This window comes from Pan paniscus, chromosome 1 (genome assembly GCF_029289425.2).
Source record: "Pan paniscus chromosome 1, NHGRI_mPanPan1-v2.0_pri, whole genome shotgun sequence".
Taxonomy (NCBI): Eukaryota; Metazoa; Chordata; class Mammalia; order Primates; family Hominidae; genus Pan; species Pan paniscus.
The window spans coordinates 45128940-45143942 of NC_073249.2; the positions used below are offsets into that span (position 1 = coordinate 45128940).

General features: G+C 48.5%; 1 protein-coding gene across 25 annotated transcripts in view; it reads left to right on the plus strand.

Moving 5' to 3' along the window:
- The window catches only part of PLEKHA6 (pleckstrin homology domain containing A6), a 157823-nt gene that overhangs the window by 130529 nt on the left and 12291 nt on the right, over nucleotides 1–15003 (plus strand). For 17 of the 25 annotated variants that reach the window (XM_008976578.6, XM_034944427.3, XM_057301557.2 and 14 more), the window contains 6 exons: nucleotides 598–693; nucleotides 2342–2453; nucleotides 3065–3204; nucleotides 4805–4954; nucleotides 6259–6388; nucleotides 6592–6698. In XM_008976578.6, the coding sequence (XP_008974826.2) occupies nucleotides 598–693; nucleotides 2342–2453; nucleotides 3065–3204; nucleotides 4805–4954; nucleotides 6259–6388; nucleotides 6592–6698 (735 nt within the window). The remainder of the gene's footprint in view (nucleotides 1–597; nucleotides 694–2341; nucleotides 2454–3064; nucleotides 3205–4804; nucleotides 4955–6258; nucleotides 6389–6591; nucleotides 6699–15003) is intronic. The other 8 variants (XM_063597744.1, XM_057301564.2, XM_057301573.2 and 5 more) reach the window with 1 other exon arrangement.

Genomic DNA, 15003 nt, shown 5'->3' on the forward strand with positions numbered 1-15003 from the left:
TGTGGCTCGGAAAGGAGGAAGCTCTCTAACCTCCGGATAATAAATATCCTCCTTCAGGCTCTTTTCTCTTTGACCTCCACTTAAATTTTTTTTTTTTTTTTTTTAAGGACAGGGTCTCACTGTGTCACCCAGGCTGGAGTGCAGTAGCACAAACACAGCTCACTGCAATCTCGACCTCCAGGGCTCAAGTGATCTCCTGCCTCAGCCCCCAAGTCGCCAGGACTACAGGGGTGCGCCACCATGCCCAGCTAACTTTTGTAATTTGTAGAGATGGGGTCTTGTCATTTTCCCCAGGCTATGCCCTCTACTTTTTATCCGCTGATCTGGGGAGAATAGGAGGGTATGGAAGTGATATCATCCCTCTCCATTTTCTCTTTATTTCAGTTGGTGGTGGGATGGGCTGTTACACCTCTTGTAAGGCTAGTGTTTGGCTGTCACCAGAATGTCTCAGCCTGGTGCCCCTCTCCTTCGGTCCCTCCATGCCCTCTTCCCCAGATCTTCGTGCCTCTGGTACCCTGGCCCCAGGGTCCATTGCAGGATAAGGAGGAATGCCTTGGTGATGGCGGCTTTCTCAGTGAACGCCTCTTTCTCCCGTAGGCCCTGACGAACAGCACCATAGAGTATGAGCACCTCGAGTCTGAGGTCTCTGCCCTGCACGATGACCTCTGGGAGCAGCTCAATTTGGACACCCAGGTGAAGAAGGGCCCCTGAGCTGGCGGGGATTGGGATGTGACTAAAGATGAGGAGTTGGCCTTGAGACAAAAGCAAAGGTTCCGGCCATTGATAACAGACTCTAAGTTTCAGGATGAAGATAATGGGACACTTTAGGTTCATCTCACAGGGGAAGGAGTTAAAGCTGAAGCTTGGGAGACTTCAGTTAGACACAGGTGTTTTATGACTGAAAGGATTTTTTTTCCTCTTGGGATGGGGTCTTGCTCTGCTGCCCAGGTTGGAGTGCAGTGGCGCAGTCACAGCTCACTGCAGCCTTGACTGCCCCGGGCTCAAGCAATCCTCCCACCTCAGCCTCCTGAGTAGCTGGGACCACAGTCATGAACCACCATGCCCGGCTAGTTTTTGTATTTTTTGTAGAGACAGGGTCTCCCTATGTTGGCCGGGCTGGTCTCTAACTCCTGAGCTCAAGTGATCCTCCTGCCTCAGACTCCCAAACTGCTGGGATTACAGGCATGAGCCACTGTGCCCAGCAGGATTTAAAAACAGACGTGTAAATATAAATAACTCAGGCATTAGAAGAGTGGGCGCTGCGGGAGCAATCTGCTCAGGAATTTTTAGATAGGAAAGAGGCTTTTCTTCCTGGGGTGGGTTAGAAACAGTCTGCCTGGAGGCAGGAGGATTGACATGATGATCTTGGGGAGTTCTTGTTCTTTTCTTCCCTCTGCCTTTTCTTCACCCAGGCCCTGCCTCTTCTCTAGCTAGTTTGCAAGCCCTGTCTCTCTGATGCAGTTAACACCCTGGTTTCCCCCATTTTCTTCTGTTTCCCTCCTGGTAATGCCACTCACCACCCCTACCTTGCAGCTGGTTAGGTAGGGTGAAGACCCACCTGGTCCAGAAGACCCAAATACCACCATGTCCCGTGGCCAAGCCTCACTTGAAACACAGACATTTTAGGAGGGGGGATAGGGTTGTGGTCAAGGGCGCTAACTTCGGGTCCAAATAGACCCGTATTGAGATGATGGTCATGCTGCTTACTAAATAGATGGCCTTGGGTGTAAGTCTCTTCATCTCTGAAGAGGGGATAGCTGCTGCCCTTATCTCCTAGAGTCATGCAGCCGAAATGAGTTAGCACTGTATATGCAAATTGCTTAGCATAGTGCCTGGTGCTGAGGGATGCTAAATAAATGGGAGTTCTTACCTTTTAGACTGTCAACTGTAATTGAATTCATGACTCTTCAGGCGTACGCTGGGAGTGGGTATTAGAAAAGGGCTGTTTGGATGTGAAGAAAAGCAGTAAAATGGAAGCTCTTGCCCCACGAAAAACAGGATACCATAAAGTGTTCACTTAGATGGGCATTCACTCGAAAACCACCCATGTTTCCCCTGGGGGAGCTCGGAAGGGTGCGTCCTCAGTCTTGGTTCAGAAACTCGGGCAATTCTGGGGTGCCATCTCCTAGAGGCTGAAGAGCAGAGGCAGCCCATGGGAAAGATGACTGCTGGAGGGGCATGTGTGTGTGTGTGTGTGTGTGTGTGTGTGTGTGTGTGTGTACACAGGGTGCCTGCCTCCTGCTGGCCCAAAGGGATGTGGGTTCCAAGGGGTCTGGGCTGAGAGAAAGGGCTGGACACTCCTCATGGCCATTTCCTTTGACTCACTGTGTGGCTGCTTCAGAATGAGGTGCTGAACCGGCAAATCCAAAAGGAGATCTGGAGGATCCAGGACGTGATGGAGGGGCTGAGGAAGAACAACCCCTCCCGGGGCACGGACACCGCCAAGCACAGAGGTGGGTGCCTCCTGTGCCAGCCTCCTAGGCTGCCTGCCTCACCAGGAGTGCTCCAGTATTTCTGACCTCCATCCCACTCCTGCCAGCTCACACTGTGTTCAGAGCCAGGCAGGGCCTTCTTGGGACACCAGAATCTTCCCCTGGGTTCTAGGGTGGTAGGTAGGGGTCCCTTACCCCCCACAGAATAGACCAAATAAGCAACTCAGAGACACTGTTGACCCTGACACTCTAAAGTCCTCCCCAGAAAAGGTCAAAAGCACCTAAGCCTCCCCAGCCCCCAAGCACATGGGCCCACTTGTGACACGTGACCCCTACCTTAGAGTTTTCCTTGAGCCCTGGGACCTCAGACTGGCTTTCCTTGACACCTCAGGGACAACAGTATCATTTCCATCTACCGTCTTCCCCACCCAGCACACCTCTCAACAGCCAGCCTGTGGCCCCAGAACCTGTAATGAGTCCCTTTGGCAGGCCCAGGTAGCCCTGAGACACTAAATCTGCCCTTCCACATCCCTGGATCTGGCTTCTCCCTGCCACCTCCACTCACAGTGCCCATCTACCCACCAGGCCGCACCCCTCCTCCATTGCTCACCCATCCCCTTGTTTCCCCCAAGGAGGACTTGGCCCCTCAGCCACCTACAGCTCCAACAGCCCGGCCAGCCCCCTCAGCTCTGCCAGCCTCACCAGCCCCCTGAGCCCCTTTTCACTGGTGTCGGGCTCTCAGGGGTCCCCCACCAAGCCTGGCTCCAACGAGGTAAGTTGAGAAATGGAGTAGAAGGTAGGTGGGGGAGGGAGGACCAGATCCTCGTTTGTCTGAAACTATACAACTTCTGTGCCCATCTCTTCCCCACAGGCCTCCAGCCCTACTGCTGGAGCTCTTTGTTTAAGGAGGTCATTCTCACACCCCATTTTGTGAACTTCTCTCCAGGTTTCCCCTTTACCTGTTCTCATCTCCATCTGTCATCTTTAGCTCCCTTGCAGTGAAGCCTGTTCCTGGGCACCAGGATGGATAGCAGACAGCATGCATTTCACAAGAATTTAAATCTAGGATGATACCAGGATAGCAACAGGGTTAAGGGTCAGTGTGGGGAGCAGTTTCCTGGTCAGTCAATCAGCAAGTGTTTTCTGGGGCTCGACTGTGGGCATGGGGTACCATGAGGCCCTCTTAGAAAGATACACACGTGGCAGGGTGCGTAATCGTGTAATCCCAGCATTTTGGGAGGCCAAGGCGGGTGGATCGCTAGGTCAGCATATAGAGACTGTCCCGGCCAACATGATGAAACCCCATCTTTACTAAAAAAAAAAAAAAAAAAATACAAAAATTAGCTGAGCGTGGTGGCGCGCGCCTGTAGTCCCAGCTACTCAGGAGGCTGAGGCAGGAGAATTGCTTGAACCCAGGAGGTGGAGGTTTCAGTGAACCAAGATCGCACCACTGTACTTCAGCCTGGTGACAGAGTGAGACTCCATCTCAAAAAATAATAATAAAAAATAAAAGAAAGAGGCTGGGCTTGGTGGCTCACGCCTGTAATCCCAGAACTTTGGGCGGCTGAGGTGGGTGGATCACGAGGTCAGGAGATCAAGACCATCCTGGCTAACACAGTGAAACCCTGTCTCTACTAAAAAATACAAAAAATTAGCCGGGCGTGGTGGCTGGTGCCTGTAGTCCCAGCTACTCCGGAGGCTGAGCCAGGAGAATGGCGTGAACCCATGAGGCGGAGCTTGCAGTGAGCCGAGATTGCGCCACTGCACTTCAGCCTGGGTGACAGAGCCAGACTCCATCTCAAAAAAATAATAATAATAAAAGAAAAAAGAAAAATAAAATAAAGATACGCACATGTGCTCAAAGGCTTCACTCAGGGAGCCCAGCATCCTATGGACCAAGACCAATTCATAGGAACATGACAGCATATGTCTCAACATTAAGCCACATGGTTCAGACTGTAAACGCCCTGATGTTCCAACAGACAGTGGGGCCTAAACCAGGCCACAGAGCAGCAAGACAGGGAGAGGAACAAGGGAAAGGCATTCTAGGCAGGAGAGTGGGTGGAAGCAAAAGGGTGGGAGAGGAGCTGCCTGGCATGGGGGTGAGGCAATGAGAGAGCTTTGGGGAAAACTTGGGGAGCAGTGGGGAGTGGTGGACAGGTAGAGGCTGGGTCAAGGAAGGCCTTGAAGGTCAGGCAGAGAGTTAGCTTCAGAGCTGGCACTCTCTTCAGGCCATGGGTGGGAGTGCAGTGGTCCCAGGGGCCCACCCAGGTCTCCAGCAATGTTGTCTGCCTCCTGCTAACGCTCTTTTCTCCTGCTCTCACAGTGGCTGCTCTTGTTCCTCCTAATGCTCTGGCTTCTGTCTGCCTCAGGAACCTGGCCCGCCTCGGCCTCCCCTCCCCAAAGCCTACGTCCCCCTGGAGTCTCCTCCAGCCGTCCCTCCACTCCCTAGCGAGAGCCGCTTCTGGCCCTACCCCAGCTCCCCTTCCTGGCACCGCAGTGGCGAGACAGCCAGGGGGCAGGTACCCATCACCCTTGGGTCCTGGAGGGTGGGGCAGGGGACAATGGGCAAAGGGCCAGGCCAGGGGACAAGGCAGGGCCCTGGAGTCATTTTCCCCATTAATTTTCCCAAAGGTCGGTTTCTACGGCACCCCTGCCCAGCTGGACTCTGGGATAAGGAAAGGATAGTTGAAGCCATCATACAGGCCATCTTTCTGTGCCTTTTTGCTTTCTGTAGGTGATGGGGACATGAGTTACTGCTCCAACCCCAGGCTCATGGGCAGCCAGTGTTTGTGGGTGCTGGTATTAAGCCCCACTCCCTACCAACATGACCAGCCAATGGGGACTGAGTGATACTCTCAGCAGTGCCATTCCGATCCCTTCGTGTGCCCATCCCAGGCCCCACTCCACCCATGCTGTCTCTCTGCCTCCACTTTGTGTTGTATCCTCGTTGGGTTTCATGAGTCCCTGGAGTATAAGGATACAGGCCCTTTTCTCTCCTGTTCTGGCTCATTCTCTCACCTGCATCCCTAGCCAAGATCCAGGAGATATGCAGTTAGGTTTGGAAGAGGTTGTGTGGTGAGTAGAAAGAGTCCTGTGCCTAAAATTGGAAAACTCATATGCTCATCTAGGTTTAGCTATGTATAATTTGCATAACCCTTGAGGGTTTGCCTGGTGAGATGGGCAGAGCAGGTAATGTTACCCGTATGTGACAGGTGAAGAAAGGGGACCTCTGTTCTCTAGTTGGGCTAGAACTGGAGCTTCTGACCTTTAGCCTGGTCTTCTTTTTGTATTCTTCTCACTGAGGCTTAGATTCTTCAACTGTACCATGGGAGCAGTGGCTCAGATGATGGCTGAGGTCTCTTCTAGTCTCATGTTTTTGTGAGCCCACACAACACACTAAGTGCCCCTTTCATTTCCCTAGAATCCTGGTACCAAGGCCCGCCTGGTTCTGTTTGCTCATGTCTTGGGTAGGATTCCCTACAGGATCCTCAGAGACCCCCCACCGGCCGTTCCTTGACTCTGGCTCACAGCAAGTCTGTGGTTCTTAGTGCCAGCCAAGACAAATGGTCAGGTTGAGGGGCCTCCTAGGGGCCATGAGCTCTCATTCCTCAAGATGGCCCATCATTGACCAGTCTTAAAGTGCACGAATGGGAGGCTCCAGTGCATCCCTGTCCACCTCCCAGGTGGCACACATAGAATTTCCTTGTTCCCTGTATCTGCAAGGGTTTGAGCTTCAACCATTAAAAAACAAAGAAACATCACTGGGGGCCAAGTTCCTGACAGCCATACTAACATCAACCATCTTCTCACCCTTTCTCCCCAGCCCAAGGCAAACTATGAACAAAGCAAGAAAGACCCCCACCAGACATTGCCCCTGGACACCCCCAGAGACATCAGCCTTGTGCCCACCAGGCAAGAGGTAGAGGCAGAGAAGCAGGCAGCTCTCAACAAAGGTACTTTCTGTCCCATCTTCCCCTAGAAGTAAGGCAAGGATGCTCAGGGAGGAGCCCTGGGTGCTCATTCACACCCAAAACCTGGTGCCACACCCTGGGCTTTTTAATCTCGGTGGAGAGTGGGGCTGAGATTGTCTCTGAGAAGGAGGCTTCCTGCCTTCCTGCTCTCCATGAGGCCCACTGGCTACTCTGTCTTTCTGCAGTTGGCGTTGTGCCCCCTCGGACAAAATCGCCCACTGATGATGAGGTGACCCCATCAGCAGTGGTAAGAAGGAATGCCAGTGGGCTCACCAATGGACTCTCCTCCCAGGTGGGTACCTCTGCAAGCTCATGCAGGCCTGAGCTGGGCTGCGAGCCCAGGGGCCTGTGTACCTACTCATCTCCCTCTGCTGTTCAAGAAACTCAGGGCTGGAGAGGAAGGTGGAACACGTGAGAGGAGGGGCAAGAGCCCCACTGGAGGAGGAGCTCTCCTGCAGGGAGATGTGTCAGGGGATGAGGAAGCTATGCTGCATTAGTCAGGGTTCTCTAGAGGGACAGAACTAATAAGATATATAATATATATATGTAAAGGGGAGTTTAGTAAGTATTAACTTACATGCTGACAAGGTCCCACAATAGGCTGTCTACAAGCTGAGGAGCAAGAAGAGCCAGTGTGAGTTCCAAAACTGAAGAACTTGGAGTCCGATGTTTGAGGGCAGGAAGCATCCAGCACGGAAGAAAAATGTAGGCTGGGAGGCTAGGCCAGTCTCTCCTTTTCATGTTTTTCTGCCTGCTTTATATTCACTGGCAGCTGATTAGATTGGGCCCACCAGATTAAGGGTAGCTCTGCCTTCCCCAGCATGTTAATCTGTTTTGGTAACACCCTCACAGACACACCCAGGATCAATACTTTGTATCCTTCAATCCAGCCAAGTTGACACTCAATATTAATCATCACAAGTCCACCCCTTGTCAACTTGAACCCATACACATCTCCTGAGATCATACATAATCTTCAAATAAAGACAATAATAAGGTCATAATTACACCTAACATAATACGACTATCCTTTGTACAACAGGAAATGCACCAATCCCCAACCCAAATACTATTACATAAAGTTAACAATACTTCAATGCTGATGTGAGGTCAATAAATCCTATGTCATATGATAAAGGAAAAGGAAATGAAATAAAGATATTTCCTTAGCACAAGTGTATACATGCACAAACATATTTTTAGCAAAAGAAGGAGGAAATACTCATGACCATTACAGTCCCTGCTTCTGCAGCTGGTCACGTGGTCATAGCTGGTATTGATGACTACTTTCTTTTGCTATCCATTCTGTATTCACTTTGCCTTCAGCAAGCACCTCAGCAGGTCGTGGTGTTTTTCCTGGTGGAGTGACCAAACCTTCATTCCTGAGGGGTCTGGGCCATTTGTAGTCCTGCCTGGATTAAGCTGTTGTAGTTTCCCATTGACCTTAATCACAGGATCTCTTAATACTAAGATATGCCCTAATGGATCTCCTGTATTCCATGCATATTCCTCCTTATTTCCATTGTGGAGTGGTAGACTGATTTCATCTTGATAGTCCAGGTCAATCACCCTAGCCAACACTATAACTCCTTTCTTAGCCTGTTGATTTAAAGGTAGGAGGAATCTAAAGTGTCCAGGTGGCAATCTTAACTTCTAGTTTAATGGAATCGTTGTGTTTCCTGGTAGCAGCGTTCCTCCCTCTGGAACGAAGTCCCGTAGGCCAGCAGAACATAATGTCATGGGAAAAGGAAGCAAAAATTTTGTTAGTGGATCACTAGGGGTGATGGTGAGTGGTGCCACTTCCACTTCCACCCCTTGATTCCTGGACCCATAAATCCTGGCTATGGGAGAAAAAGTACCATATATTGGATGCTGATTCAGAACATACATGGCCTTCTGAAGAACTTTGCACCAGCCCTGCAAAGTATTGTCACCTAGTTGGTGTTGTAATTGTGACTTCAAAAGGCCATTCCACCGTTTTATCAATCCAGCTGCTTCAGGATGATGGATAACATAGTAAGACCAGTGAATTCCATGAGCATGAGCCCACTGCCACACTTTTTTTTTAGCTGCAAAGTGAGTGCTTGGTCAGAGGCAATGCTGTGTGGAATACCATGACGGTGGATAAGGCATTCCGTGAGTCCATGGATGGTTGTCTTGGCAGAAGCATTGCATACAGGATAGGCAAACCCATATCTGGAGTGAGTGTCTATTCCAGTGAGGACAAACCTCTGCCCTTTCCATGATGGAAGAAGTCCAATATAATCAACCTGCCACCAGGTAGCTGGTTGTTCACCCCAAGGAATCGTGCCATATCAAGGGCTCAATGTTGGTTTCTGCTGCTGGCAAATTGGGCACTCAGCAGTGGCCATAGCCAGGGCAGCCTTGGTGAGTGGAAGTCTATGTTGCTGAGTCCATGTGTAACCCCCATCCCTGCCACCATGGCCACTTTTTTCATGGACCCATTGGGTGGCTGGGAAAAGAGGCTGAGTGGTGTCCACAGAATGGGTCATCCTATCCACTTGATTATTAAAATCCTTCTCTGCTGAGGTCACCCTTTGGTGAGCACTCACATAGGATACAAATATCTTCATGGTTTTTGACCATTCACAGAGTTCCATCCACATACCTCTTCCCCAAATTTCTTTGTCACCAATTTTCCAATCATACTTCTTCAAAGTCCCTGACCATCCAGCCAAACCATTGGCTACAGCCCATGAATCAATATATAATCGCACATCTGGCCATTTCTCCTTCCATGCAAAGTGCACAGCCAGGTGCACTGCTTGAAGTTCTGCCCACTGGGAAGATTTCCCTTCACTGCTATCCTTCAGGGATGTCCTAGAAAGGGGCTGTAGTGCTGCAGCTGTCTACTTTCGGGTGGTGCCTGCATATCTTGCAGAACCATCTGTGAACCAGGCCTCAGTCTTCTCTTCCTCTGTCAACTGATCATAGGGAACTCCCCATGAGTCCATCAGTGCAGGGTAGGGGAGAGAAGGCATGGTGGCAGGAGTGGAGGCCATGGGCATTTGAGCCACTTCCTCATGTAACTTACTTGTGCCTTCAGGACCTGCTCGAGCCTGATCACATATATACCACTTCCATTTGATGATGGAATGCTGCTGTGCACCCCCCACTTTATGGCTAGATGGGTCAGAAAGCACCCTGTTCATGATAGGCAGTTCAGTTCGCATGGTGACTTGGTGACCCATAGTCAAACGTTCAGTTTCCACCAAAGCCCAGTAACAGACCAACAGGTATCTCTCAAAAGGAGAGTAGTTAGCTGCAGAAGATGGCAGGGCCTTGCTCCAAAATCCTAGGGGCTTCTGCTGTGATTCACCTATGGGGGCCTGCCAAAGGCTCCAAACAGCATCCCGATCTGTCACTGACACCTCAAGCACCATTGGATCTGCTGGGTCATATGGCCCAATTGGCACAGCAGCTTGCACAGCAGCCTGGACCTGTTGCAGAGCCTTTTCCCATTCTGGACCCCACTCAAAATTGGCAGCCTTTCAGGTCACTTGATAAATGGGCCAGAGCAACACACCAAATGAGGAATATGTTGCTTCCAAATTCCAAATAGGCCTACTAGACTGTGCCTCTTTCTTGGTTGTAGGAGGGGCCAAATGCAGCAACATATCCTTCGCCTTAGAAGGAATATCTCAACAGGCCCCATACCACTGTACCCCTGGAAATTTTACTGAGGTAGAAGATCCCTGAATTTTAGTCGGATTTATTTCCCATCCTCTGGCATGCAAATGTCTTGTCAATAAGTCCAGTGTGTTTGCTACTTTTTGCTCACTGGATCCAATCAGCATAAGGTCATCAATGTAATGAACCAGTGTGATATCTTGTGGAAGCAAAAAGTGATCAAGGTCTTTCTGAATAAGATTATCACACAAAGCTGGAGAGTTGATACACCCCTGAGGTAGGACAGTAAAGGTATATTGCTGGCCTTGCCAGCTGAAGGCAAATTGCTTCTGGTGGGCCTTATGGACAGGAATGGAAAAAAGAGCATTTGCCTTGTCAATGGCTGCATACCAGGTATCAGGAGATGTGTTAATTTGCTTAAGCAGTGAAACCACATCTGGTACAGGCAGCTGCAATTGGAGTCACCACTTGGTTAAGCTCACAATAATCCATTGTCATTCTCCAAGATCCATGAGTCTTCTGCACAGGCCAAATGGGAGAGTTGAATGGGGATGTGGTGGAATCATCACCCCTGCATCTTTCAAGTCCTTGATTGTGGCACTAATCTCCGCAATCCCTCCAGGGATGTGATATTGTTTTTGATTTACTATTTTTCTAGATAGAGTCAGCTCTAATGGCTTCTATTTGGCCTTTCCCACCATCATAGCCCTCACCCTACCAGTCAGGGAGCCAATGTGGGGGTTCTTCCAGCTGCTAAGTATATCTATGCCAATTATGCATTCTGGCACTGGGGAAATGACCACAGGATGAGTCTGGGAACCCACTGGACCCACTATAAGTTGTACCTGAGCTAAAACTCCATTAATTACCTGACCTCCATAAGCTCCTACTTTAACTGGAGGACCACAATAACGTTTTGGGTCCCCTGGAATCAACATCAGCTCAGAGACAGTGTCTAGTAGTCCTTGAAATGTCTAATCACTTCCCTTTCCCCAATGCACAGTCACCCTGGTAAAAGGCCAGAGGTCTCCTTGGAGAAGGATGGAAGAAAGATTCACTGCATAAATTGTTGGTAATGTAGTGGGGTCCTTCCTCAAGAGGACCCAGCCTCCCCTTCATTCAAGGGGCTATGCATCTGTAAACTGGCTCAAGAATGGAAATTGACTGAGAGGCTGTGATTCTCTGTTTTTATAATTCAAATTAGTCTTTTGCCCATTTGACTTGGAAGCTTTCTGCTTGTATAAATTAAGTAGGAATGCAGTAGGCTTCCTACCAATTTCACTTCTAGGAATACCAGGATTAATTAGCCAATGACAGAGCTCTACATAAGTCAGACTATTCTGATTGCCATTTTGCCTCTGCTGTACATTACAGTAGCTACACCCACCTTGCCTTTGATGGTTGAGTGCCACCACTTGGACCCTGCCACCTCGGGATCCAATTATTCCCATTGTATTTAAATTTTTTAGTTGAGTGACTGCAGTTCCCACCATTAGATCTGACATGCAGAGAAGAACAATTACAGGGCTCTTCAAAGATGCAAGTGCTGCCCTCACAAATCTGTTTCACAATGCCTTGGTCAAGGGTATATCTTCTGGACCCTCCCAGATGGAATGAGTAGGTCTAAAGTGACTAATCCACTCCACCATTCCAGTCTCCCTGAGCCTTTGGATCCCTTCCTCTACATTAAACCAAGGGAGATCAGGCATTTCCATCTTGCTCACAGTGGGCCATCTTTTATCCATATTTCAGCTAACCAAGCAAATAAACTATTAGAACCTTTTTTAACTCCCTGAGCTGCAACATTAAATGCAGAGTCCCTACTTAGTGGGTCCAAATCAATAAATTCAGCCTGATCCAACACTATGTTCCTTCCACCATTATCCCACACTCTTAATATCCATTCCCATGCCTGTTCTCCAGATTTCTGTTTATATAAATCAGAGAACTCAAACAGTTCGAATGTAGCATACCTCCTCATGGGTCACACTCTCAACCTCACCTCTAGGGGCCTGCTGGGACTTTAGTCCAGTTATAGGTCTAGAAGCAAACAGAGGTGTTGGGGGTGCCTCTCAAAGAGAATCAACATTATCTTGCCTGGCAACTGCTTCAGGGGAGGCCTTGACCGTTGCCTCTGGCAGCACAGGGTTTACCTTCTCAGACAAAGGTGGAAAGGCTGATGGCAGCATGGGTCGGGGAGGGGATGTTGCCACTATTGGGAATGGAGAAGCTGTTCCTTCTGGCAAAAAAAGGTTCATAAGAGTTTACAAACTCAATGTCCCCAGCTTCATCAGGGTCCTCCTACATGTCCCCAGCTTCATCAGGGTCCTCCTACATGTCCCCATTCTAAGTTTCAGAGTCCCATTCTTTTCCAATCAATGCCCTCACTTTAACAGTAGACACCTGGCAAGGCTGTGCATGCATTTTTCATTGCAGGTCAGCCATTCACATGATAAGAGCTTGTGTCTGTTTTTACACAATTTCAGCTCTTTCTCTACAGGAGATAAGACTCTAACTCAGGACAGTCTTAGCATACTTGAGGCTCAGTATCTGCTTCTGAAGCTGGGAGGTAGAATCCCTGAGTTCATCATTTTCTTTCATCACTGTCTACTGAACTTAGGAGCAACCAACCAGCTTCATTATGTTCCTTGGTTCTCCACATATGGTCAAAGGTATTATGTAGTCACTAAACTCCTTGCCTCTCAATGAACCGTGAATCAAGAGTGTCAAATGCATTTATTTTGCATAACTCTCTAAACAGTTCATGCCAAGGACTATCAGTGTTCTCCATACTATTAGAAGTAGAGTCCTTAGCATTTTTGGGTCTAATCATATTAAGCAGCCAACTCCAGAAACCCCAAAACCAATGAAAGAACTCCATCCTTAATACCAAAATCTGTATTAGTTAGGGTTCATCCTTAATACCAAAATCTGTATTAGTTAGGATTCTCTAGAGGGACAGAACTAATAGCAGATATATATCTGCTATTAGATATATATATGTATATATATATACACACACAGGGGAGTTTATTAAGTATTAACTTACATGATCCCAAGGTCCCACAATAGGCTGCCTGCAAGCTGAGGAGCAAGGAGAGCCAGTCCAAGTCCCAAAACTGAAGAACCTCAGTTCGATGTTCGAGGGCAGGAAGCATCCAGCACAGGAGAAAGATGTAGGCTGGGAGGCTAGGCCAGTCTCTCCTTTTCACATTTTTCTGCCTGCTTTATATTCACTGGCAGCTGATTAGATTGTGCCCACCAGATTAAGGGTGGATCTGCCTTCCCCATTCCACTGACTGAAATGCTCATCTGTTTTGGCAACACCTTCACAGACACACCCAGGATCAATACTTTGTATCCTTCAATCCAGTCAAATTGATGCTCAGTATTAACCATCACATATGCATAAAAAATATAAAAGAATATTTTACAAAATTATCATAATGTGCATTGATGAAATACAAAGCAGGGAAAGCAGCAAAAGTCAGTGTTCAGAATCAAATGTGCTGATCCAAGGCAGTGTGAATTTCCTAGGGCTGCCAGGAGTTAACAAATTACCACAAACCAGGAGGCTTAAAACAATAGAAACTTATTCTGTCACAGTTGTGGAGGCTAGAAGTCCAAAATCAAGGTGCCAGCAGGGTTGGTTCCTTTGGAGACACTGAGACACAATCTGTTTCATGCCTTTCTCCTGGCTTATGGTGGTTCCTGGTAACTCTTGGCATTCCTTGGGTTGTAGATGCATCAACCAAATCTCTGCCTCCATCTTCACATCACCTCATTTTCTGTGTGTCTTCTTTCCTGCCCCATGTAAGGATACCCATCATTTAATTTAGGGCCCATCCTCATCCAGGATTATCTCATCTTGAGATTCTTAATTACATCTGCAGAGACCTATTGCCAGATAAGTTTGCAGTCACAGGTATTGGGGGCTAGGACTTGGACACCTCTTTTTGGGGGTACTATTCAACAACTTCAGTCCACCCTGTGATACCCAAATTTCATGCCCATTTCACTTGCAAAATACATTCACCTAACACCAACATTCCCAAAAGTCTCAGCCCATGACTGTATCCTAAGTCTAAAATGTCATTGAAATATCATCAGCTCAAAAGTCCCAAATCTCATCATCTAAATTGTCTCCATCTGGTATGCATGAAACTCTAGGTATGATCCATTTTGGGGCAAAATCTCTCCATTTTTAAACTAGAAAACAAATTAATTGGCCAGGTGCAGTGGTTCACGCCTGTAGTCCCAGCACTTTGGGAGGTCAAAGCAGGAGGATCACTTGAGCCCAGGAATTTGAGACCAGTCTGGACAACATAGTGAGACCCTGCCTCTACAAAAAAATTAAAAATTAGCCAGATGGGCTGGGTGCGGTGGCTCATGCCTGTAATCCCAACACTTTGGGAGGCCGAGGCTGGTGGATCATGGTGAAACCATGTCTCTACAAAAAGCACAAAAGTTAGCTGGGCATGGTGGCACATCCCTGTAATCTTAGCTACTCAGGAGACTGAGGCAGGAGAATCACTTGAACCTGGGAGGCAGAGGTGGCAGTCAGCTGAGATCACACCCCTGCGTTCCAGCCTGGGTGACAGAGTGAGACTCCATCTCAAAAAAAAAAAAAAAATTAGCCAGGTGTGGTGGTGCATACCTATATCCTAGCCTCCTCCAGGAGGCTTAGGCTGGAAGATTGTCTGAGCCCTGGAGGTGGAGGCTGCAGTGAACTGTGGTCATGCCACTGCACTTTAGCCTGGACAACAGAGCTAGACAAAAAAAAAAAAGAAAAAGAAAAAAAAAAGAAAGAATAAATTAATCTGCTTTCAAAATACAATGGTGGAGGACAAGCATAAGTAAGTCACTCCTGGCCAGGGGTGGTGGCTTACACCTATAATCCCAGCACTTTGGGAGGCTGAGGCAGGAGGACCATTTGAGCCCAGAAG